The sequence below is a fragment of the Myotis yumanensis genome, unplaced genomic scaffold, assembly GCF_028538775.1.
Source record: "Myotis yumanensis isolate MYYU_CA2020_CCGP unplaced genomic scaffold, mMyoYum1.0.hap1 SCAF_21, whole genome shotgun sequence".
Lineage (NCBI taxonomy): Eukaryota > Metazoa > Chordata > Mammalia > Chiroptera > Vespertilionidae > Myotis > Myotis yumanensis.
The window spans coordinates 10687956-10713439 of record NW_027223772.1 but is presented as its reverse complement, the minus strand read 5'-3'; the positions used below and the strand labels follow the sequence as shown (position 1 = coordinate 10713439).

The 25484-nt window shown below is 49.7% G+C and overlaps 1 protein-coding gene across 1 annotated transcript; it reads right to left on the bottom strand.

The window, feature by feature from the left end:
• On the bottom strand, positions 1-23562 carry FBP1 (fructose-bisphosphatase 1). Its single transcript, XM_070400819.1, has 7 exons — positions 23261-23562; positions 13007-13169; positions 11055-11147; positions 6456-6596; positions 3239-3376; positions 2072-2191; positions 1-456 (listed from the first exon to the last, which is right to left on the bottom strand). Exons 1-7 carry the CDS (start codon positions 23428-23430, stop codon positions 265-267), a joined length of 1017 nt encoding a protein of 338 aa, XP_070256920.1. The 5' UTR covers positions 23431-23562; the 3' UTR covers positions 1-264.
• Between the last annotated feature and the right edge of the window lie 1922 nt (positions 23563-25484).

The following is a 25484-nucleotide window of genomic DNA, read 5'->3' as shown; positions in this document are numbered from 1 at the left end:
TTTTTAGAAAAAGGAAAAATAGGTTTATTTCTCCTCTATCTATTCAAAATATATCTTGATCATCAGTAGCGTTATATAGATAGCATTTTGGCTAGGCAGCACTAGGCATTACACAGCACTTGATGGTGAAGATATCTGTGCTTTCTATTTCTGCTGCCTAGGAATGTATAATGCAGTCAGAATGGGGTAGCGCCGTGTCAGATAAAAGTCCAGATAAAAGGCAATTTTTCGGGCGGGGGGCGGGGGGCAGGCAAGGTCAGCTCTTCATTTGCCAGCATGCTTCTTATATATCTCCAAGAACTCAGTCACGTCTTCCGGGGACCCCAAGATGACTGGCGCCCTCTGGTGGATGTCAGTGGGAACGATGTCCAGTATAGCTTCCTTCCCAGTGGTAGCCAATCCTCCCGCCTTCTCGATGACATAGGCCATTGGATTACATTCGTACAGTAGTCTCAACTGGAAAACAAGAGCCCAGAGCAGCGTCTTCACACCAGAAGGTATTTCACAGAAAGAGGATTTATTCCACAGCAAAATAGCGCAGGGCTGGTGTTCGTTTCCAAGGTAACTGAGACTCTCCTTTTCCTTCTATGAGGTTGTAAAAGCCTCTCACCCTCCCCGCCCCTCCCCCCCGCCCCACCCCCCCCCCCACACACACACCTCAAGGTTGCATATAAGACCAAATGGTTAATTTAGCATTTGGTTAATTAAGCCATTCATCAAGCCAGAGGCAGGAATGGACTGCTTGATGCGAATATGAGACCGAGCACCTGGACTCGGGGCTGAATGACATATTGGCAGCACCGATGGCTCCCCTCTCTTTATGGCACGGCGACTGGACCTAATGAGTGATTCTGTGTGTTTTGGATGGAGCTTTGCCTATTCTAAAAGCATAAAAAGAATTCATGGTTGTGTCTGGCTGCAGACATCTGGAAAGCAGACTGGCTCCTCCAAACAGTATGATATTGTTTGCAACTCTACACACATTCCTTTTATAATTCTCCCAAGGCTTGCGGGTTGGGATTTACTATAGTATGAGGCTTGGCATTTATTTTTAAATATTAACTTTTTTATTGTGTGTGTTTTCATGCAGTCGCCTATGGAGCAGGCAGCTCTTTGCAGGTGTTTCCTGACTCTATTTCCATACAGGTGTCATGGCCAGATTTGCAAAACTGAAAAAAAGAAGGAACCTCAGTATTTCTGTTAAAAAATAATTTTGGGGGCCTTAGGGAAAAGCGCTAGAAAGCAGCTAATCACATAGGCGGGCGGGTGCCCGAGGTGGCTGTGGCAGGAGTGGTGCTTTCTGTGAACACAATGTCTGCAGTGAAGTGGACACAATGTGCTGTAAACAGAGATCTGAACACAGATTTCTATCTTAAGGGGGTTATTGTCTCTATTCCTTCTCTCATATTAAAAAAAAAAAAAAAAAAAAAAAAAAAGGCTGTCTATTGGGAAAAAAAACAAAAGGACAGTACTTGGGAAGGCAGCACTGTCCCCCCTGTGCGGAAGGGCGTGCGGACGGTCAGCCAGCCGGGCCGCACAGCGCCCCCAGCCCGAGCACACGCCGCGGGCAGTAACTGGGGCGTTCGTGTAACGGGTCACCCCAAAGCCCCAGGTCTCCCCGGAGGTCCTTCCCTTCCCTTGAAAGGTACCATTTTCCAAGCAGCCAATGTCCGCTCATTAGTTATTGCTATTTTATGCCTTTTGAAAGCAATGAAAGAAAACCTCTATTTGGAATACGGATTTGATTTGCTGCCTCGGTAATGGGGCTGGACTGCTTCATTTCTCTTTATGAATGGAATTTATTTTGCTCAAGCGAAACCGCGTGCCCACTGGAAGAGCTGAGCACGTTCAGCCCCTCCTGACCATAACACCATGACTGATCGCTAGCAACAGAGGGCTCTGCAGGTACTGCCTGAGTTTAACCAGAACCACCTTAACCCAGATGAGGATATGCCATAGACATTGTTAGCACCCCACGGCAGACCCTCACAGCTATCACCACCTTTTCTTCTTCCTCAGTCAACCCCTGGGCTGCAAATGAAAACCACCGCTCCTCCGAGGATCTGCTTACCTTTCCCTTGGGGCTCTTCTTGTTAGCCGGGTACAGGAAGATCCCTCCGTAGACCAGGGTGCGGTGGACATCAGCCACCATGGAGCCCACGTACCTGGAGCCGTAGGGGGCTGAGTTATCCTGCAAGGTTAAGACCAGCAATCATTAGGGCTGCAGAGAAGACAGAAAGGGAGTTCTCTGTGTCCTCTACACTTATTTGACTCGACAATCGTTTAGTGAGCACCTACATGGTGCGTGTTTAGGAAACGGGATGAAAATCCTGTTCCCAAGGAGCAGAGAGTGGACCAGTGGAGACCGCCTCTCCTCCATTGTACAGCAGGTCCATTACCCTCAGAAACCCCATGGAAGGTGCTGTTGATTTTAGCTATGGGGTTGGGGCAGGCATCACATAAATGGTGCCACTTAGCAGAACCTTGCAGGTTAGGAAGGATTTTGCCAAGCTAAGGAGCTGGGCAAGGGCGGAGTTTTCATCTTGCGGGAATGGACGTACACAAGCTAACAGAGAAGCAAGTGCTGTCCACGGGGCGGGGGCTGGGGAGGGGGCATGAGAGGAATCCAAGGCGAGGTGGGAGGAGAGATGACGGAGCTGGAGAGAGAGCCCGGGCCAGTTCTGAGGGCCCCGAATGCCATGCTGACGGCCTTTCGGCTTCCTCTTCAGGACTCAGCAGGCATCAATGGCATGGGACAAGAGTGTGACAAAATTGGACATCCCCACACGGAACCAGCTCTGCCACCAGCTGTTTCTCTCTTCATGCTCAGTAATTAGTAACTGAGAGACACCGAGAAGGGCACCCTGGAACCCGAGATGACTGACAGACCCGTCAGACGCCTCGGGCAGGTCCTGGGTGCAAGAGCCACGTTCTGTACCACCTGGGATCAGGGACCCCAGAAGTGAAACATGCTTTACTGCCATGAGCTCATGCAGCCAGCGGGCCCGATGACCCTGATTTTATTCTGCCAAGAGAAAGCGGCAAAGGCTAAAACAGACCCTCCGATTGTGACGTCCCAGGGCAGGGGTCCCAGTCCCCGGGGCCTGGGTGGGAACTTAATCATGGGGTCAGTGCGCAGTGGGAGCCAAGCTGCTCTTGTCCCTGCCCCGTTCTCCTCCAGGTAAGTCAGGAACCAGCACATTTCTGCCCAGCTCAGGGGCTCCCCGCCCTCACTTACCGGGGGGAACTTCTTCCTCTGCACATACTCTGTGACCGCAGGGTCGAAGTCCTTGGCGTAGCCCTCATTGAGGCTGTAGATGTTCCCTTTCTTTTTGATCTTCACATCCTTGTCCACCAAAATGAACTCTCCAATGGCCTGTGAAACAGGAGGAAAGGGGGAGAGGTGATGAGCACCCTTTCCCCCTCCCCCCGCCTGTGTGAGGGTGCAACAGGCTGGCTCAGCTGTGGGAGGGGCGCAGGGCCTGCGGTCACACCCATGCACCAGCACAAGGAGCTTGGCTTTTGTTTCACAGGTTTTTCTTCTTGAGGGATCACTGACATGCCATTGCATTGTGGGACGACAACCAGCACAGGGAGCGCGTGGCCCTGGGACACCCACGCCCTGAGATGTGCATGCCTTCTGGAAAACATTTAATATAAGTAAAGGTCAGTGCAGACAGGAGGCAGGCCTCAGACGGGACAGATAGCTGGGCTACACCAGCGCGCCCAAGGGCTCAGGGCTGCTCTCAGCTACCCGTCCCCACCTTGATGGCATTTCCCTTCCCTGTGTTGCTCTAGAAAAGAGCAGAGCCTGAGTTTTGACTCACAGCACAGGTAACTGTCAGCGGCCTTTGCTCACTGACTCTCAGGGTCTGTCAGAATGCCCACCCACCAAGCCCCAGGGCTAAGCTGGTGCCTTTAGAGCTTAGGTTCTGCTAAAGACTTTGCAATTGGGAGGGAAAGTGTCAATGAACTCCTGTGGCTCTAGACCAGCCGTGGGCAAACTACAGCCTGGCCCCTTTGAAATGAATAAAACTAAAAAAAAAAAAAGACCGTACCCTTTTATTTAATGATGTTTACTTTGAATTTATATTAGTTCACACAAACACTCCATCCATGCTTTTGTTCCGGCCCTCTGGTCCAGTTTAAGAACCCATTGTGGCCCTCGAGTCAAAAAGTTTGCCCACCCCTGCTCTAGACTGAGGCTTGCTTGGGGCTCCTGCGTGTCACTGAGAAGGTGATTGGGGTGCTGCTCATCTGGGGAGGGGGTTGCTCCCTGGAGGCAAGAGTCAGAAGAAGGGAGGCCCCATCAACACATCTCTCCCGCCATTTATTCCCACAGTGAAGACTGGTTCCTGCCAGTATGGAGCACGTGGGACTAGAGAGAGAGGGAGGAGGGAGGAGGAAGGGTGACGGGGAGGAGAGAAAAGAGGCGAGTATTAACAGTGGTCACTGGAAGCTGTCATTGGGAGTGGTTCTTTTTTCTTTTATGCTTTTTGATATTTCCAACTATTCTGACCACAAATATGCAGAATATTTTTATGGTCAGAAGACTAAGCAAATAAATAAATATCTTTACAAAAAAAGGTTAAAAAGTCTGGAAAATGAAGCCGTTGCATGGCAGGCGCCGCGCAGCTCACACAGCCATGCTTTGCAGACACCGCCCGCAGCGCAGGTGTGGAGGGAGGCCTCCTGCACTCGAGACAAGAGATGGGAAAGCTTTTTGAACGTTAAATGCCTGACGAGCTGAAAATGCAAACTTAGCTTCTTAGCAGAAACCCTCAGCCTGCGCGTGCAGCAAGCCAAAAGGAAAAGGAAAGGCTAAACCGGTCCGAGGCTCAGCCCACAGGCGTCCGCCAGCAGAGGGCTGGCCAGATCCCGGATCCGGGAGGCAGCCCGCTGGGGACAGGCAGTCCTTCCAAACACTGAGCGGCCAGTGGGTGTGAGGAGGGCAAAGGACCATCAAATACACAGACACTGACGCCCAGAGACACCGCCTGCGATCTGGAAACAAGAAGAGATTTACTTTTTCGATGCGCCCATCAGCAAAGGCAACAGGCCGTGAGGAGGCAGGATGTGTCTGGGGGCTGAGACACCAGTGATTTCAGAAACTGTGCCCCAGCCCCGGCTCCCAGTGAACTGTGCTCTGGTTCTGCCACTGTTTTCCCTCAGGTCACCTCGCTGGAGACTTACTCGAGTGCTGTCCCCCACCCCTGTTTATTTATTAAACGCCGGCACTTCCAAGGAGGCAAAGTGCAGTTGTGCAAGAGTGCAGGGGGCAAAGGCGCCCGCACCCTGGTTTACCGTCCCTGCCACAAACCAACCCCAGCCTCTCCAGGAGCAAGCCCGTCGCTCCCAGGATCCCAGCCAGCTGCTCGTCCTTGTGTTCGGTTTGTCAGCAAAAAGCACCAAATAAACAACATGCGTCATTAATGTCACCCAAGAACATTTCTAAAAGTAAAAGGTGTTTATAAACCCTTGGGGCAGGGGGCCAAACACACAATGAAATGCCAACCTAGTAAAGACTGTCCTAGGGGGTGTGTATTCAGTGGTGGATTTCATGGCACCAGATATTTGAAAAGATTTCTTTCCCTCATTCATCTGCTCTGTTGACACTGTCATCTAAGTCAGCGGTCACCAACTGGTGGTCCGCGGGCCACTCGTGGTCCGTGAGGTCCGAAAGGTTGGCGACTGCTGAATCCATAGGTAAATAACCCCAATTAATAGATACGTAGGACTTATCCACAAATTAAAACTGCCAATGAGTATTGTTCATGCACCCTGGGCTTCTCTCCATAAGGTAGCTGTTCTCCATAAGGTGGGCCAACGACTGATCTCCATTTCCTTCTTTACTTTCACACCCTTGAGTTCATCAGAGCCTTGTCAGAACTGCGGAGGTTACCAAAGGTGTGCCTGCCAGTGCACAGCATATGCGTTCAGGTGGGCTACCGTGCACTGAGGACATTAGTGAAGAATACAGTGGGGGGTGGGGGGTAAACAGACCATCCACAGGCCTCATCTGGTCCATGAATGCCTTTAGTTGGCTAGCACAGTGCTTTACAAATCCAGAACCATCACATTAAAAACACACAGCACAGTGTTTCCTGTCCAGTTCACCACAGTCCCACCCCCGCCCCCGGCCTGGCTTGGCAGCACGCTGTGCTCATTCACATGGTTTGCCCGGCCTAGATGGGCATTGGAGTCAGTTGAATAAGGTCTGTTCCGAAGATTTCATCTTGGAACAAAGGCCCTCTTTCATGCTCTGGACAGACATTAATCCTCACCTCAATAATCTCCTGACATACATGTGGTCTTCCACTTTGGCCCCCCCCCCCCCGTCCCTCCAGACGTCATCTCCCCCCTCTATGTACCCCAGTCCATGCCCCACACACATATCTGACACAGCCATCGGCCAGGCACCTAACCCCCCACCCCCTGCCCCCAGGCTCTCTCACCGGGTCCAGCATGAAGCAGTTGACCCCACAGGCCATGGCCAGCACCAGCATGGTGGCACTGCCATAGAGGGCATAGCCAGCCGCCACCAGGTTCCGGCCCGGCTGCAGGGCGTCCTTCTCAGAAGGCTCGTCGGTAGAGTTCTAGGACAAGAAAGAAAACAAAACACATTTTTGTTCTGTTTTGCGGTTCTTTTTGTTGTTCTTTTTTTTCAGTTCAACCATTAGCAAGATGCATTATCAAGATGCTTTCTTGATGAAATAAGGCATTTTCTTAGAGGGACCCTCCTTCACGAACAGTGATGTCATTATATTCCCACAGCAGCCTTCCCACAGGCCCCTGATTTCCTGCAGCTGGGACCTTCTTTCCAATTACCGCCCTCCTCCGATTTTACTAATTTGATATTCCCTCATTTCTCTATTTTCACTTTCAGAACAGAGCATGCCTTCTTGCCAGCTCCCGCTAATTTAATCTTGTTATGGGCATCGATGTCTTTCACCTGCCGACTCCATCGTTCTTTAAACAAATTAAGACCGGGCTGCAGGGCCGCGAGTCTGGTGAGAACATCAATTCCACGAGTTCCTGCCAGTTGCCGCCCATCCCCCGGGAGCAATGTGGCCCACATCACTCACACACCAAGGAGATTCTCAGAAACATGGGGACTTGGAAAACCCTCCAGAGCCAGCGCAGGCCAGGGCAGATGCTCCCATTGTGTTCGCCATGACCCGCGGTAGGAAGCACTGGCTCCATCACAAACCAGCATCAGCACACACTCACATGCGCACACAAGTACAGGAGTGAAACGAAACAATCTTACACTTAGAACAAGACGTGCACCCCCATCTTTTCTTTTTTTTTCACTAGGAACACAGCCCGCTGGGTCATGTGACCCACAGTTTGCCTAATATTGAGGAATGAAACACCCGAAGGAGACGGCTCCTAAGGAATGGGTTGCTAACCGATGACTACCGTCTCATCAACACTTGATTGGCTTCTTCGTTCCTCAAAGCAGCCCCAACAAATCTTTCAGCTTGAACAGTCTCTACCTGAATTTAAACAGAAGTGAAAATGGGCAATTTCTGCCAATTTTATTTATTCCTTTCCCAGCCAGAGATGCCAGCGGCTGAGGGTAAGAACTACTAATGTACAAGGAAGAACTGCTAAAACCATTTCTTTCCATTTTTCCCTTCATCGCCACAACTGGTGAGTTTTTTTGTTGTTTTTGTTTTGTTTTGTTTTTATTTCAGAGAGGAAGGGACAGGGAGAGAGAGATAGAAACATCAATGACAGGAGAGAATCATTGATCACTGCCTCCTGCACCCCCGCCTCCTGGGGATCGAACTGGAAATCCAGGCATGTGCCCTGACCAGAATCTAACCGTGACCTCCTGTGGTTCATTGGCCAAAGCTTAACCACTAAGCCACACTGGCTGGGCCCTCAAATTTAATAAAAGGTTTTCGTCAAGGTGGTTGGTTGGTTGGGTTGGGTCAACACAGACTAAACACAGTATGGAAAACTTGAGTTTTCCCTAACTCCTAATGTTGCCAGTGCACGACCCTGAAAAAGGAGCCAGCTTCCTTCGAAGCCAGTGACAGAGGGGGCAGACTCACGCCTCTAACTACCCTCTAACACAGCCACTTAGGCCTGCCCGCCAGTGCAGCGGGAATCAGACAACGGGAATATGGACCAAATGGGCTGACTGGGAGCTGCTGGAGGCTTGCAGTAATCAGTTCTCCACTAGTAAAAGCTCCCCAGAGATTCCACCTTCCCAGCACCATCCATCTCTGCCTGTGGGGAAGGTGCGAGAGAAAACAGAATTTCCCTGAAATACTGTCGCCAAACAATCTTACCCTTTGACGTCTTTGCAGGAAATAAGAAATGGCAACACTATCTATGACCCACATACTCACAAGAAACAGAAAGTAATGCCATCGAATCGTGGACTTGGAGGGATTCTTTTCTAGCCCGACCCCTTCCCAATGCATGAGTTCCCTCCTGCAGGCCCCAGCACAGTCACCACATTCCCATGCGGATGCGCAGGGCCGTGTGCATGAAGAACCTGGCAACATGGGGTCTGTTTTATTCCACGCCATCCCGTAAGGAGTAGAGGGAAAGACCCCATCGATTCTGGAGATTCAAGGGGGCAGACGAGAAAGTCAAGTCGGGCAGAAGTGTGTTGTGGCTGTCGTGTCACCAGGTAGCCGTCCTCTAGGGGGGCGGCCAAACCCTCCTTAGAAAGTCTCACAGCGCATTTGGCGGCGTCCCCAGTAACGTAGCCAACATTGTTTACCTACGATTGCAGCAGGGACCCTAGCAGACAAAAATGTGTAAGATGATGTCCCTGCCTCCAGGAGATTGTTCTCTGGACTGCAGATGGGTTGGTTTTGCCTGGCCAGCATCCATCACCATCCCGCTGATAACTTCCTCTTTAACTTCCTCTTAATCTTCCTTAGGATGCTGCCTCCCTCCCTCTCCGCTCCAGGGGTGGGCACATCCGGACAAACATTCTAACCGTGATGGTGTCCAACACCTCAGGAGAATGATACTCCTCTGGTGTCCCCAGCAGAAGTGAGTGACCCCTCCTCAGGTGGGACACTAGACCACCAGCCCTTCGAGGTCCCCTTGGAGCTGTTTCCCGGCATTGGTGGGCAGGCCTGATGCTGCTACGAGTTCCTGTTACAGATGCTGTGCGCTGAGCTGGGGCCCAGGGAGCTGAATTCTAGCCCAGAGCCATCTGTGCAGAAAGCAGGAAAGGTCACCTTTGAAGCATCGGGCACATCAATGTTTATGCCCCATAGGCCCTCAAATGGCTTTAAATAATCAATAAGGCTTTTGAAAACTGAAATAACAAAGGCAGTATCCCACTCATATTTTTTTTCCCAGTCTTTTAAAAGTCACACCGGGTTTATTGAGACGAGTGTGGAGATTCATTGTTGAGTTGTAGCATCCTTAATTCATGCTGCTGTTGCAAGCTGTTTGATCTTTTTAATTGACAGCCAGTGTCTCCGTTTTCTAGTTTTCTCTGGTCTCCTTCAAGGCGTCCTTATTTGGGGGTTGAGGTGGAGAATGGAGCTGGCAAACATTCGCGCTGCTTTAGTTTTGGTCGAGTCACTAACCAGCAGTCTTGCTTCAAATGAAGACTTTTGCTACAAACCTCTCTTGCCAGACGATAGCCCTGATACTTTGCGGATAAAATGGTCTGCTTCCCTGTCTATAACAGGAATGGTATATTCATGGTTGACTTGGAAAATAGATAAATTCTTGCCTTGACCTTCCTGGTATGAGCGTTAGAACCTGTTACTCAAGTCGATTAGCTGTTTAAGATGATGCCCCTGCCTCGAGGGGTTTGTTATCTGTACAAATGCCGAAGGGTATTCTGTCCCTCTCAGCTGGGACAAAAGCAAAATACACTCAATGACCAAAGAGTGTATCATGGAGTCCTGATTTCCACATGTTTGAAAGGAGATTATATCCAATACTGGCCAACAAGTCACTTTGAACAATAAAGTGCAAATTGGGTCTCACTACTTAAACTATGGCCTCCGTATGCTCAACTAGGAGAGTGGGGAGAAGCCTCACCAGCCACCTGCCCATTAAGATAAAGTGATTCAGACTCAAGGGCATCTGTGAGGTTTTATTTCTAAATTAAACAATACAGGCTGAGTTATGGGGACCAGATTATTTAAAGGACATTGCAAATTATAAACATGAAAACATATTTCAGATTTCTGTTTTATGATGGGCCCACAGGTATTCATTCTATTTTGTTTATACACACACACACACACACACACACACACACACGACACTTAAAGAGAAAGAAGGAAAGAGAGGCTCTGGAGGTAGAGGTACCTGCCCAGGTACACAGGTAGAAGACCCAGGCAGGCCCAGGTCCCATGCCGCAGCAGAGTGCAGCAAACTCTGTCCATAAGTGGACAGACAGTAAACACTGTAGGGTTTAGGTCATAAAGTATCACAACTGCTCAGCCCTGCCAGGGCATCATGGAACCTGCCAAAAGCATCATGTAAACATATGAGTTGACCACATTAAAACTTTATTTAGGGGCAGTGGCAATGAAATTCATATAAATGTTATGGGCTATGAAATATTATTTAGTTTTTTTCAGAATATTTTTTTAAAATGCAGAGGGGTTATTCTTGCTCAGAAGCCATACAAATCAGGCAACTGGCTGAATTTAGCTGTGGGGAGAGTAGATTTCAAGGACAATTCTGACATATGTACTCTCATTGTTGTCATACTCACACCATTCTCAGCTCACATAGTATCACCACTGTAACTACCCTCTACTGCCCCTTTATTTTTAATTTCATTTTCTATTATAAAGAAAGCATGATACAGCTGTGAGTAAACTATTTTTCTCTTCCTACCCACACTGTACTACATTTTCTAACAACTTAATGGATCTTCACTATGTAGCAAATGCTGAAAAATTCAGAACTCAAGACATAAACCTTTGTCAAGTCTCACAAAGTTTCCTGATATACGCTCTGGTTGCTCCACCAATAGTGAAACAGGACTGGGCACTCGACCTTAACTTTCCTCTGGATCCCAAACCAGGGGCTTATCCATTACATTGTACCTTTCTGTAGATGCCAAAAATGGTTCCAATGGACACAAGGCAATCGATGTTGGAGGATCCATCAAGGGGGTCAAAACAGACCACATATTTACCCTGGACAACAACAAAAAAGGAAATAAAAATTTACTTTAAAAATAAACACATTATAACAAAATAGAAAGTATACACTAAGGGGATTAAAAAAAGGGGGGGAATCTAGGGGAAAGTTCAAGAAATGTGAGTCTTATTTATACTCTGTCATGGAAGCTATGAGTGGCATGCAAAATGAAAACAACAATGAATATACATAATCATATGACTGTTATTGTACCAAAACATCATTAGGCAGAGAAAACACAACTTAGAATAGGAGGCGCAGATGAAGGTAATGGAATATAGATAAATAAGTCTTAATTTCCTACATCGTTGATACAGCTGAATCAGAATTTTGGCTTGAGTTTCCTGGCAGCCAAAGGAAGAAGAGAAACAAGGTTAGTCATTTAATTCTTTTCATTCATTAGGGATGTATACATAATTCCTTAAGTGAAGCTAACACAACATTCAAGTCTTTAAGAACCTCCTAGTGCAGGTCTTCTAGATGACATTTGGGTTGCAGTGCGCAGAGTTCTCATGGATATCCCAACTGCAATTCTGTTGTAGAGGGACTACCACAGGTTTGGTCTTTGAATGGGGCTGTCAGGTTTCTGGCCTCAAGGGTGAGCTGTGCACATCTCTTCCCAGCTCTGCCTTCAGTGACGTCACGTTGGTAGTTTGAAATCAACTATGGGGGAGTATTTACGAAGTTGGTGTTGGCAATTACTACAAATCAGAGACTTTTCCAAAACAGAACCAGTTTATCAACACACCATAGGAGATTTTCCATATCCAGATTAGCTACTTTAAGAGGTGGTTTTTAAGTTCTGCATCAAATTAAGACAATTCTCTGATTCCCTGACCACTTGCTCTTAAATCACCCTGGCTGATGTGGGAGAAACTGTCATCTGGAAAACAGGAACATGCCTGTTAGAAAAGCACATTGTAGTCAGAGAAGCTGGCCAACTGGTAGAGAACACTGAACAACAAATTCAATCCACATGCCTGAAACTGCCAAGTACCTTGAGAAGACCAACAGAGAACAACATGAACTTTGAATCTGACATGTAATATATTTTAGGAATAATGTAAAACAAATTAATCGGACATAGCTCCCTACACTCTTCAAAATGTCAAGACCAGGCATCAGGTAGCCTCTGTAAGTTCATCTTCTGATTGCTTTTTTCTAATTCTACTCCTTCATGTCCCGATTCATCTCAAACAGGGAAAGACAGCAAGCCCATAGAACTGCACTTCTCATTTCAAGTTTTTTTTTAAATTATCATATAATTGTTTTGTTCTATAAAAGTTGGATATACTCTTTCCATTCCCTTTTGCAACAATAACTTAGTATTGAACCCCTACAATGGGCCAGGAGTTATGCTAGATGCTGGGATACAGAGAAGAATATAATTCATTTCCTCCCTCAAGAAACAATTAGATTAATAGGATTCCAAACCATAAATCAGTGACAGGAATTGGGAGCAGTTTACATTGGCAGAAGAATTGAACTGTGAGGGCAGGAATTTGGTGGATGAAGATGAAGCAAAAGAAGTTGTTAACAGTTGCCAGACGTTGAAGAGCCTTGAACATGACCATGAAAAGTTAGGAGTGGAGATGAGTATGAGTATATATGAGTCTCTCCCATGTATGGGTCCACTGGAGGATAAATAATGGCGTGGACTGTGGTGGTAGAGTGGACAGATAGGGACAGTTTGAGAGATGGTAGTGAGGATGGATCTGTGAAATGATGACATGGTTCAGGAGGAATCTAGGGTGATTCCTGGGAATCCAGCGTGGCTGAGCAATTGCAGTCATTTTTGAAGTGAGATAGAAAAATGGTTACATCAAAACCCTGGATGGTGGAAGTTCAGACCCACCCTTTTCTCAGGTTCTATAATTATGGCGTGTTTATCTTCTTCCGACACCAGGACGCAGGTCGCAAAGGATGCCCGCAGCACGTTAATGACCATGTCATTGGAGAGGACGTCCAGCTTCTTCACTTGATCACCCGTCACATTGGTAGAGCCAGCAATTCCATAGCTAGAGGGGAGAAAAGCCACAAAAATACAAGCCATGACCACCAGAGCATGTAAATGCATATAAACCCACCGAACGTGGCATGTGGTAGGATTTAGAAGAAAAAAAAGAAGGAGCCTGGTTTAGAAGAACAAGAAGCATGGTTGTCCCTGCACATGGGCTCCTGGAGGGGAGGAAATATCGTCACTCACCTGTCCAGTGCCTGTCATGGTACCTGGCACACCTTGTAGTGAAATCTGTTTCTCAAGCTCTCCCCCCCCATTATGGGTTCTAAAGAAGCTTTTTAGATTGTTTTCTCTAATCACACTCCCCCCTGAAATATTAATTTTAATAGTAAAAGATATGGTACATATCTGTGTAGGCACTGTCTGCATAGCTATGTTTTATACACAAAAAGATTGATTTTTTGCCTCCCCCAGGCTGGTTTTTACCCCCGAATGTATGGCCGATGCTTAATGACAGCAAGCAGGGAAACCTTCTGGGTGGGAGGGGTCCTGAGATATGAATGAAGCCCAGGGTGTCCATGGTTTTATAGCTGAAAACATCCTAAAAGAAAAGATACTGACTGGTCCCACCTCATTTCCTAGAGGCAGGCAGAAGCCACCAGAGACAGCAGAGAGCTTGTCCAAGCTGGAGCAGCAGAGCAGAGGTGGCAAGCCCACGGGGACCCCCAGGCCAGGCTCTCTCAGTGGCACCCCACTGCCACTGGCAGTAGTCCTAAGGGCTGGGCGGGGGGTGAGGGCTGGAAAGTCTGCAGTTTCTACCTTATTTGCAAGGTACCTGCAGTCAGTAATTGTGGAATTCCCAGAATCCCAGTGGCTTGTCCACAATGCAGCCTCGTTTGCTAGGAAAGACAGGAGGGTGTTGATAGCCTGGGACTGGATAGGAACACTGAAAGGAGGGGAAATGTTCTAAAGGAAGGGTGCACAGAACAAGAAAAGAGGCTGGATGTGGGACAGAACAGCAGGCACGTGGAACATACCTCTAATGACTGGGAGCAGGGGCCCAGGGCACAGTGCACCTTGGTCAGAGTTCTGGGAGCACTCACCTGGGAACGGACTGTCCGGGCACCCAGGGCGCCGCTTCAGCTCCCCAAAATGCACTTGTCTAAGCATAACTTGCACGTCCGGCTGGACAGATCTGAACCAACACCAGACGTCCAAACCCTAGCGTCTCATCTGGCCCGACTCTCCGGGAGGTAACTCCAGGGATCTCATCACCCCACTGCCCAGTGTTTCCTAGAGACACCGGCTATAGCTGCAAGTCATGGGTCCTTTGGTTTTTCACCCACGAAATGAGATGGGATGGACAGAGAAGCAGGAGGAGGCTGACGGATGAGACGCTGTTTTTCCAGGCCGGCAAGGGAATGATGCCGTGTCCCTGAGCTTTCTGTTCTCATTCCACACAATCTTTCTCACCCTCACTGTAGGCCAACGCTGGTGGAGAAAGAAGGCAGCCCAATTCTGGGAGGAGCTGGAGGGCGTGGCCGGGCCCACCCACTGAGATACATCCCCCCCCTCACTGGCCTACTGGCACCAAGCAGCTCTCCTTCCTCGCCAGAGGTTTCCACGGGTACAGTCACTGCTGATTCCGGATGGCCAGCGCTGATGGAGAGAACATGGGCATCATGACAGAGACCTGGCTCCCCCAGCTCTGGAGCCCTCACCTCGCTGAGCCTCCTGTTTGCTTTGCCCATGGAAGCCACGCTCCCTCGGGGAGGTGTTAGAGGACCGCAGGCGGTAACATACATGAGGTGCCTAATGTTCTTCCCTGAGCTTGCTCTCTACAGGGGGCTCTCATTAGGGCTGTAGATGGTGGGAGAGGAATGTGGTCTCGGTGATGCCTGATTCCCGGGACTTCACCCACATCACGCTGGCACGGTTGCTTGTCCTTTCCTTCCAGAAGGATGAGGACAGAAGGCATGTTTCTTCCCAATGTCCTAATAGGCCCTCAATAAATATTTGCTGGCCCTGGCCGCGTGGCTCAGTTCATTAGAGTGTTGCCCAATACATCAAAAAAAGGTTGTGGGTTCAATTCCCGGTCAGGGTGCATGCAGGAGGCAACCAACCAATCTCTAACTTCGATTTCTCTCTCTCTCTCTCTCTCTCTCTCTCTCTCAAATCAATAAAAACATATCCCTAGGTGAAGATTATAAAATAATAAGTAAATAATAATAAGTAATACATGTATACTTGCTGACTGAATGAATGGCATTCACTGAGGAGAAGAGAAACTGCCCAAAGGAACGCGTGCAAGAGTGACCAACTTCTAAGGCCATTCACACTCAGCAGTGCCAGGGAAGCCACCTGCAGGGTCCCAGGGACAGGCGCACTGGGTCAGCGGCAGGGAGGCCTGGGCGGCTGGGCAGAGGGACCGCAGGCATGGGAAGGACTGTCCACACTGGCCCGCACTCTGCCAGCTCAGGGATCTCGCTCAGCACGACGGGCGAAGGCCAGTCAGCTCCTAGAGTAGCTGCGTGAGTGTTCATTTGCTCCACGAGTATTTATTGGGTACCCAGTGTGCCCCAGAAACTGTCCTGAGTGCTGGGGTCTCAGTGCAGAACAACACAGATGGTATCACTGGCCTCAGGAAGCTTATACTCTACTGAGACAAGAAACAAGTAATTTGGAACGAATGAGATAATGTTGGATAGTGACGAGTGCTCTAATAAAATGAAACGAGATGCCTGAGGGGCAGGGGGTGGATTGGCCCGTCAAGGAAGGTCTCGCTGCAAAGGGGCCATTTGAGCTAAATGATACCAGGCACCAAATGACCCATCACAGACAACTGGCCAGTCCTCGGGCTCCGCCTCCCTGAAGGTTATGTAGTCACCCCTCCCTTCCTTCTCTTTCACTTCCCCCAGAATTGAGGGTCCCCCCCTTTGTTTTAGCCAGAAGGACCCTTCTTCAATGATTCTCCAGTTGCTTGTGAAGAATATTAAAAAACCATGGAGGTTGGTTATTCTGGGCCCCTCCAACTTAAAATCCAGGCACTTTATAACTGTTCTAGGACATCTCATGAGAAGTGCCTGGTAAAACGTGCTGTTGGGGCCGGGGGGGGGGGGGGGGGGGGGAGTCTTGGAGAAAGCATGGACAAGCGATTCTAAGGTAGAAACAGCGTTCAGGAGCATGGGCTCCCAGACTGCCTGTCGGCAGCAAGAATATCTGCGTTTATACACATCGCCAGGTAGTCTTCCATCCGGGTCTCAGCTCACAGGGTTGGCTGTGGCTGGCGCTTCACACACAGCCCTGCACTGCTGCTCAGGCACGACCAGGTCCTGGGCTCTCCCCACCCGCCTCAAGGGGCCCTGAGGGGGCAGCAAGGTGTTGCCACAGGTCAGGGAAAGGTCAGAAGCAATCACGGTTCCGATGACTTTGACAATGGAAAAGGCCCTCAGAAATATCCTCACAGAACTAAGCCGCTGAAGAACACATGGAATTTATTTTCTACACAAGTTTTCAGAACCCCCTTTAGAAACATTAAATGCCTGCATTCTGATCAACCATCATTCCTCAAAGGACCAATGAACAAGAGCCTTCACCATATAGTGCAACTGCCCCTCGGAGGAGCAGTGTGACCACCTACAGAATCCAGAGCAGACCTGGGCCTCAGTTCCTGCAGACACAGCCCCTCCTTTGCTGGGCCGCTGAACCAGGGCTTAGAAAATGAATCGGCTGACTTCTAGGCAGCCTCAGGGAGAGCCCAGCGGGTCAGGAAGGGGCTTCCCTCCGCCCCTGTGAACAGGAGAGGGTGGCACCATGGAGGCCCAAGGGGACTTGAGCAATGCTTTCACACACCGCCTGGCTCGTTCTTAGAACAGTGCCCAATGGGCTGCTCCCTGGGCCAGAATCAGGCAGCAAAAGAGGCTGCAAGAATGTGGGGAAACCATCACACAGCCCTGTCACAAAACCGTCCAGGGCCAGCTCTGCCTTACCATCAGTAGAGAAAGAGAAACAAATCATAAGGTTGGAGAAATGGGGTGACCCAGCAAGCTGTGAAGCTCTAGGCTTAGCTCCCTCCCTCTGCCCCTTCCCACCCCCCCCACCCCCCCCCCCCACCCCCCCATGCAGAAAAGGAGTCAGGAGCAGTTGGGTGTTGAGTAAGCAGAGACAGGGACCTTAGTTATGACTGAGCCAGTGACTTGATCTGCCAAGGAAGCTTTTCCAAAATGCAAGTCATCATGAAGAGGACGGAATCCTCATGGGCTTTTTCCCACGGGCTGGGACGCTAGACCACTGGGGTCCAAATCCCAGCCCCGCCCACCACATGCTCAGCAACCCTGGCCAGGTCACGTTTGGTTCTTCATCTGTCACGTGGGAGTTTAGTACATCTACAACCTCGTATGCAGAGAGAGGCCTTAAATGCATTGATAGAGGTAAAGGGCTAGAACTGAGGCTGGCCAGTGAGCAAGAGGTGTTCTGGTCCCATGCCCATCCCTGACTCCCCGGCAGTCACACAACCACCCAAGGCGGGTCCTAATTCGGCCTTTCCCTCTTACTGATTGTGTGTGGGCGTGGCTCAGCTTCCCGGGTGGATTGTTAGTTTCCAGGCTTTGTAAGAATGAGGGCTGCACTGCGTGATGCACCTGGTTTACAGCCGCAAAGGCAGCCACCATTGTTCCTAATGGAGCCCCCAGGCATCCACTAAGTAAATGCTGATTGATGAGGGGAGTGGAAACCCAGAAACCAAGGCCTCTAAACCAGTTTTACAGGCAACTCCTGGGAACTGTGTCACAGGTAACTGGCAACTAAAGAAAGTGCTCCAAGTTCAACATTTCACTCCCATTTCACTCAAACTGGTTGGCTCTGCAGCGCAATCCACTGGGTTGGGGGGGGGGGGGGGGGGGGGGGGATCGTCCTGACAGGGTTTAAGCCTTTGTGGTGGTTCCTTTTTAAACCCCTAGAGACACAAAAGTTCTCTTTCTGGAGGTTGAGGAGCAAATGCTGATTGGAAAAATTTGTCTAATATAAATCTCTTTTACTGTAAACCTCACTGAAAATCTGAAAAACAACTGTAAGTCATTTTAATTCATATGGTGGGGAACTCCTTAGAAGAATAGATTAATTTGACCAGTATTTAATATCCTTAGAATTATGGATTAAATATTAACATTGTTTTAAATTGGCATGTGGTTTCTGGAAGGGACTGAGCCATTCTGCAGCCATAGTCTGTGATTCGTGATATCTGAAGCATAAGGACCGAAGGCAGGGCCACACCTAGGGAAGAATGCTCAGAAACTCCCTGATTGGCTAACTCCAGACCATTTCCCCCTGATGTCCACATGACAGCCACCACAGCAGGAAGCACTGTCCGTAGCACACAAAGGACCATGGGAAAGCTCATTTTCAGAACACCCAACGGAAGAAAACTGGAGGCAGATGATTATTCAATCCTTATCACTCAAGTCCAAGGTGACACTGACTTGTTATTAATTGATTTCAAGGTAAATGACCAACTGTTCACCCAGCTGGGAACGTCCAAGGGTCAGACCAGAAACACGTTGAAGGAGAGACACCAACCAGAAGCAGCTTTTAAAGGTCACAGTCCCCAGGGTTGGCCGGAGTCCATGGGGCCCAAATGAGCAAATAGGGTGGAGGGTGGCTGTGCTTCTGGTGTGAAAAGGAAGTTATAATTCCACCGAGAAGCTAACTCAAGAAACATAACATAAATCTGACAAAGTTTCCAAAGGTTTAATGTCACAAACTCTGCAAATGTGAAGATAAACAGAAGCATGTATTAGCTGAGCTGTAATTCCAAAATTAAAACTGAAGTTATTTATTCATTATTTTCTTCCACTGACACTGAGAGGACCCCACACACAAAAGCAACTGATCTGGACACCACCTGACCACGATAGGAGGAGGTTTCCTGTCACCAATCTGAGGGCACAACGTGGTTTTAATAGATGATGAACGGGCCGGCCTGCAGGACATGCCTGCTGGCTGCATGTGGGCAGCTAGTACCGAATGAAAAGCAAAATAAAAAGATCCCGGTTTATAAAAATAATAATAACCTTCAGCCTAGAAAAACAACGATGATAGCAGTACCTGCTCAATGAACTCAGCTCATCCGCACACAACTCTCTGAGATTGAAAAAGATCGTCGTCTCCACCTTACAAGTGGGGAAACCGAGTCTCAGAGATGTTACATCAGTTGCCCAAATCCTCACAGAAGTTAAATGGCAGAGCCAGGAATTTGAGCCCAGCTCCATCTCTCTCCAAAATTTGTTCTGAAGCCCTGCGTGCTCCTTTCTGCTCCGCCCCGTCCTGATGTTCTCCTCTTCCTCTCTGCCTCAGGGCAGAATGGGCCAAATTCCAGTGGCCAAATCTTTAGTTAGTGATTCACGACCAAATTCCAGCCTGGCCCATCCAACTGCTGGCTGGACGGCATCTCGAACTGGACAGCCTTCTGACACCTCAAGTTCAAGTTCAATGTTTCCAAAATGTTGGAATCATCTTCTCACCCTTCCCCAGCCTCAAGCAATCAGCTCTGCCTTTGGAATTCTGGTTTGGTTTTAGTTTATTGGCAGGCCCTGCTGCCACTGGCTAGGACCCACTCTTTGAGAAGTGGCCCTTCTCACGGGATCCACACTCGGCCTCCTCCCAGGCCCTCCCCTCCTCCCGCTAATGCTCTAGCTCTGGGTGCTGTTCTCATGCACACACCCCCCCCCTTTTCAACTGCTTTCCCCCCGGTCTTAGCTTTCCCTCTCCCAAAGCTATACTTCCAGCCATTTCTTCCCCAGCTTAGTCTCTAATCATGGCACTACCCTGCTCAAAACCCTTTACTCTCTCTCCTTTGCATGCCTGCAAAATATAAAGTATTCACCCTTGCCATGTGATGCTCCCCAATGCACCCACAATGCAACACCAACAAACACCCCGCCATGTGTACAGCATACTTCTGTCAAACTGGGTGAGCAACTTTCCCAGAAATCTCTGCTCACCTGGTACCTTTCCTCACACGATGAAATGCACTCCAGCCCTCAGGCCTTGTGACCATCTCTCTGTTCCTGCCCATGGGAGATGCCCGTCTTGATGCTCCACCGTCCTTTGCATCTGCATTGTCTTTCTGGCACCGCTGTGAAAGCATCTTTCAGAATCTCTAGTGTGTCTTGTAACTAATTCTGTACTTCTACTTTCCCTACAGCATAAGCTCTGTGTCATTCTCCTCTCTCGGGCTCTTTTAGAACTTTGTATATTGTGCGTGTTCAGTAACACTTTGTTGAGTTGAATAGAACCAGTGAATCCTTCAAACAGCGATTTGGAAGCACATACAAAGGGAAGTCACCCGAATGTGCCAAAAGCAAAAGCAAGACACCGGAGGACCATTTTCTCCCAAAGGAATGGAAACATTGGTGGGGAACGCTGGCTTTTGACCCATGAGCTCATCAGATCCACCTGCAGGCTGCTGACAGGGCTCAGGCGAGAACTGCCGCCCCCATCTCTGCTGGCAGCGGGTGGAGGAGCCAGCGCACAGAGCACAGGCCTCGAGAACAGGTTGGCTCTGAGGCAATGGCTTCTTGTGCTACAAATCTTAATTCACATCAAAAACGTAATTCATAGGTGAGATTGAGAGTTGGGTCAGCTTTAACTGATTTCTAAAAAATAAAGGAATAATGGGGGGATGAGGATACATTTGTAACACCTTAACCAATAAAGAAATTAAAGATTAAAAAAATAAAGGAAGAGCTGTGTGGTTTGACAAAGAGAGCCCAACCTGGGCTCTTCATTTGTACAAAGTGGGGTGGGGCCAGGTGGCTGCTGAGGCTTTCAGCTTAAAACTTAATGATTCTATGACTGTCTTATTGAGATCAAGAAAAGTGGCTAAAGAGCAACTGTTGGTTGAGAGAGAGAGAGAGAGAGCACGAGAGAACGGACTCTAGCCGGGCTCTTGGCTGAAACTCCTGAAGTCTCCTAATGAGACTTCATGGCTGAGCTCCTGAAACTGGTTCCTGTGAGGTTCCTGCAAATCAGCAGTCCTCTCGTCATCCCGGGGACATGCCCTTCCAGGGCAAGTCTTCAGCACTAACAAGCCCTTTGCCTGCACACTGGCTTTTTCATCCAGGACATCAAAGCCAATAATGAATGTAATTTGGAGCCCTGATTCGAGATCTTGTCTTATTGTTGCCTCCCTGACCACGTCATTCTGAGACAGCAAATTCTTATTTTCCCACAGGAGTACTTAAGTGTTTATTCTGGACTTCCTTGTCAACCGCCCACATGACGAGGCATCAGTCCCTGTTCCACGAATACAATGCTGTTTGAAATAGTCAAACACCAGTGAAATGTGCTAACATAGGGGAAGAGTAAAATAGCGATATATTTGTGCAATGGAACACTAGGCAACAGATAAAATGAAGGAGGTGGATTTATATGTCCTGCCATTGAAGGATGATCTTTATATATTGTTGAATGATGAAAGCAAACTGTAGAATATGTTAACTGTAATCCCATTCTGTTTGCTATTTACATATGGATACATGTAAATATATGTCCATGTATAAACTTACATGAGTATAAATATGTATAGGAGAAAATAACCAGTAAATTATTAATGGAGAATGCCCCAGAGAATGGATAGAGATGGGTTCCACCTTTCTCTTTACGTTCAGTTGTATGGTTTAAATTTTTGTCAATGAGTGCATCTTATTAAGTAGTTCATAATAATAACAACAACAATCTTTTTTAAACCTGGCATTCACCACTATTTAGCCTAAACAAATATACGTATTTCACACAGCCAACACAAGTATCCTTTGTCCAGGTCCCAGCATCTGAGGTTTCTTAAAAGGTGGGAAATATACACCTCAAAGCAGATCTTGCATTTCCAAGTTCCTTTGGACGGACACACTTTTAAAATAATACAGGAAATGACAGGTGCTCTTTCCCCTCATCCTCAAAGACAAGTAAAGCGATGAGGCCGCCTCTATTTGTTGTAAATTAAATTTGAAGCAAGATTTTAAATGAATGTGTTTCCTAAAGCAAAGACTCCTTAGAAATGTATTACTAAGAGGAGCCATAGGTGAAATAGTGGTGGAGTCACACCCTTCCTAACATACCTGTCCCAGTGCCTCTCCCGGCCAGGCCATCCCTGCTTGACTTCTGAAAATACGGGTGACCATACGCTCCTTTCCTAAGAGTCAGCAATCCATGCTGTGGGACCAGAGCCAACTAGTTGCAGGGGCTACACTCCCTCAGGTCAGCTAAGAACATGGTGCACATGTTCACAGTGTCCCTGAGTGTGTGGAATATTAGGAAGAGTGGGCGCAATCTGAAAACCCAGGTACCCTTCAGCTACATGAGGACCAGCTAAATACAGAATGCTCTGTGCACCAGAGTAAACCAAAGAGTGTTTGTGTCACTTACAAAAGCCTCACAAGAAGATGCCCTTTGAACCCCATGTCCTGTGATTCCTTTGCTACACACAGGTGATCTGCAGAACAGCCACATGGGCACCACTGAAGACCTTCTTAAAATGCAGGGTCTCAGGCCTCACCCGAGCCTACTGCACCCTCTGCACACAGCATTGCTGCTCCTGAGAGCTCTGGACTGCAGGCTTCCTGCCTGGGCTTCCCTGGCTCCTAACAGGACCTGTTTAGGCTCAAGGAGATACTTGAGCCTAAACCCAACTTGAGCTCCCAAATCCATAGGGCATGAAGGAGGTCAAAGAAGAGAAAGGGAAAAGGTACGGTGCCCCACTTCCCTGTATGAGGCTGGGATGCGTATGGCCAGCAGGCCAGGTGCCCACCCGCCAGCCAGTTTCACCAGGAGGAAGCTGACAGGGGTGCCCAGCAAGGCAGGCGGCTCAGCCCCAGGGAGAGGACTGCAGGATGGCGGCAGGTGTGGCTGGGGTGCAGGCCCCCGGGTGGGCACCTCCAAGCTCAAGAGAAGGGGGAATCAGGCTTTGAGTGCCAACCTCAGGCGAGGGAGAGGGAGGAAAGAAGGAAGGGAACGCGGCCAGGCCAGCCTCCCCGCTGTCAGACAGACACAGGCTGAGAGCAGGAGGGCTAGAGTAGGACCAGACATCAGACCCTGGGCACATTCCCAGGACAGACAGACCCGGGACACGGACTGGCGGCTGGAGGCCTGACTCACAGGTGCGCGATGCCCGCCTTGCGCACGGCCGTGGAGATGGCTTTGACCGCGGTGCAGAGCGCGTTGAGCAGCTGGGTCATCTCGCCGGTGCCGCGGGCCTTCCTGCCCTCCTCCATGACGAAGCGGGTCAGGGTGACGATATTCGTGTCGAAGGCCGCCTGGTCCGTCATGCTGGGGCCGGGCTGTGCGTGCTGGGTGGCGAGGACGAGCAGGACAGCGCGGGCTGCGCGGAGTGTCGGACTCGGTGGTTCAGTGCGCAGAGCCCAACCGGCCTAGGCAGCTCCCGCCGTGAGTGCTGCGGCCGAGGGCCCGGGGACACCTATAGGTGCCCGGCCACGGCCACGTCCCGCCCAGGGAACACCTCCGCCGGCCCCGCCCCGGCTGGGGCCGCGCCAGCTCCATCCCCCTGAGGCCCTGACCTCCTCGCACTCCCTTCCCCCCTCCGCTTCTCTCTCCCACCTGGTCAGCCCGCGGCCACCTCCGCTTCCTCCTCTGTGCGTCCCCCCCGCCCCCCCCTCCCCCCAGGACAGCCACTGAGCCACCAGCAGTGTCGCCTGCAGGCCCTGCAAGGACCTGCCACCGAGGTGCAGTCATGATGCCCCAACATGAGACGGAAGTTCAGAAGGTTACACAACTCAAGGCGGGTAGCTCCGGGTCACTGCGAGGCTGAGACGGCGGAGCTCCCGCCCCTGGCACCGCCCCTGCCGCCCCCGCGCCCTGCCTCCCCTCCCTCCCCACCCCCCACCCCCGTCCACCCCGCTGGGCCTGCCTGGGAAGAGGACTCCCCCCTTCACCCGTGTGAGGGCCCATGTTTGGATCCTTAATTCAGCCCAAAATGCTGCTGTCCTAAGCGAATTCATACACTGATTCCTGCAGCAACATTGAGCACCTACTATGCATCAGTGCCTGGCACTGGGGACAGAGCCTGAACAAAACCCACAAAACACCTGCCTTTATTGACCTTACGTTTTTGTTTGTTTGTTTGTTAATCCTCACCGGATGATATTTTTTCCGTTGATTTTTAGGCAGAGTAGAAAAGAGAAGGAAAGAAACACACAGATTGGTTGCCTACTGCAGGAGGCCAGACCCAGGCCTGGCCGGGGAGGAGCCTGCAACGGAGGTACTTGCCCTTGCGCAGAATCGAACCCGGGACACTTTGGTCCACAGGCCTACGCTCTTTCCACTGAGCCAAACCGGTTAGAGCGACCTTACATTTTAACAGAGAGGCAAAAATTAAACAAATAATAGATGAGTAAGTTAGATAAACCGTGGGTGCTATGGAGAAAAATGAAATAGGGAATCTGGGGAGGGGGTGTTAACTAGAGGAGTCAGGACAAACTTCACTGAGAAAGTGACATCTGAGCCAAGAGCTACAGGAAGTGAGGCAGGAGCCAGTGGAGAGGGGAGGAGTGTTTTCCATGGAGAGAAAAGTCAGAAGTTCAGGGCCTGAGGGGAGAGAGTGTGTGGCGCTTTTGAGGAATGGCCTGGAGACCAGTGGAGCTGGAGCAGAGCTAGCCAGGGGGGAGTAGAGGAGATAAGTGTGTGTGTGGTGGGGGGGGGGGGGGGAGATTAGGGGGGCCTGGTGAGGTTTGAGTTCCACTGGGAGGAAACCACTGGAGAGCTTGCAACAGAGGAGACGCATGATCTGCCCGTCTTCACACTCTGGCTGCTGTTAAATTAGACATAGAGAGCAGGCGGATGCTCTTGAGGTTGCTGAGAGATGGTGATCCAGGGAGGTGGTGGGGGAATGGGGAGAACTGGCTGGATTCTGGCCTGAGGTCCAGCTGACAGGTTAATTGGAGCCTGAGCACCTGGAAAGGTGGACTGCCCTCACCTAGAAGACGGGTGGGGGGGGGGGGCGGGGGGGGTGCGTTATGGGGAGGGGGGGATTAATTATGGGATACACTAAATTTGAAATGCCTATTAGACACCCAAGGGGATGTCAAGTAGATGGTCAGGTTTGTGAGCCTGGAATTCGGAGAAGCCCACACTGGAGATAGACATTGGAAAACCTTGCTGATGGATGGTGGTTGGAGCCGTGAAACTAGAAGCGATAAAGTGCCAAGGAAGGGAGGGGTCGGCTGAAAGCCAAGAGGTGTGGCTTTCAGGAGCCAAGGAAAGAATGTGAGTCAGGGAGCCAGGCTGACCCCTGTGCGTAGTGCCACAGCTGAGGCCAGCGAGACAGACCTGAACACTGACCTCTGGTTCCACGGTGGGGACCTGC

Excerpts from the sequence above, each read along its gene's own strand:
- FBP1 (XM_070400819.1), bottom strand. The coding sequence starts at position 23,430 with ATGACGGACCAGGCGGCCTTCGACACGAATATCGTCACCCTGACCCGC. Across the intron at positions 6,597-11,054 it reads TTTTTGGCATCTACAGAAAG|AACTCTACCGACGAGCCTTC; the intron begins GTACAATGTAAT and ends TTCTTGTCCTAG. Across the intron at positions 2,192-3,238 it reads AGAGGAAGAAGTTCCCCCCG|GATAACTCAGCCCCCTACGG; the intron begins GTAAGTGAGGGC and ends TTAACCTTGCAG.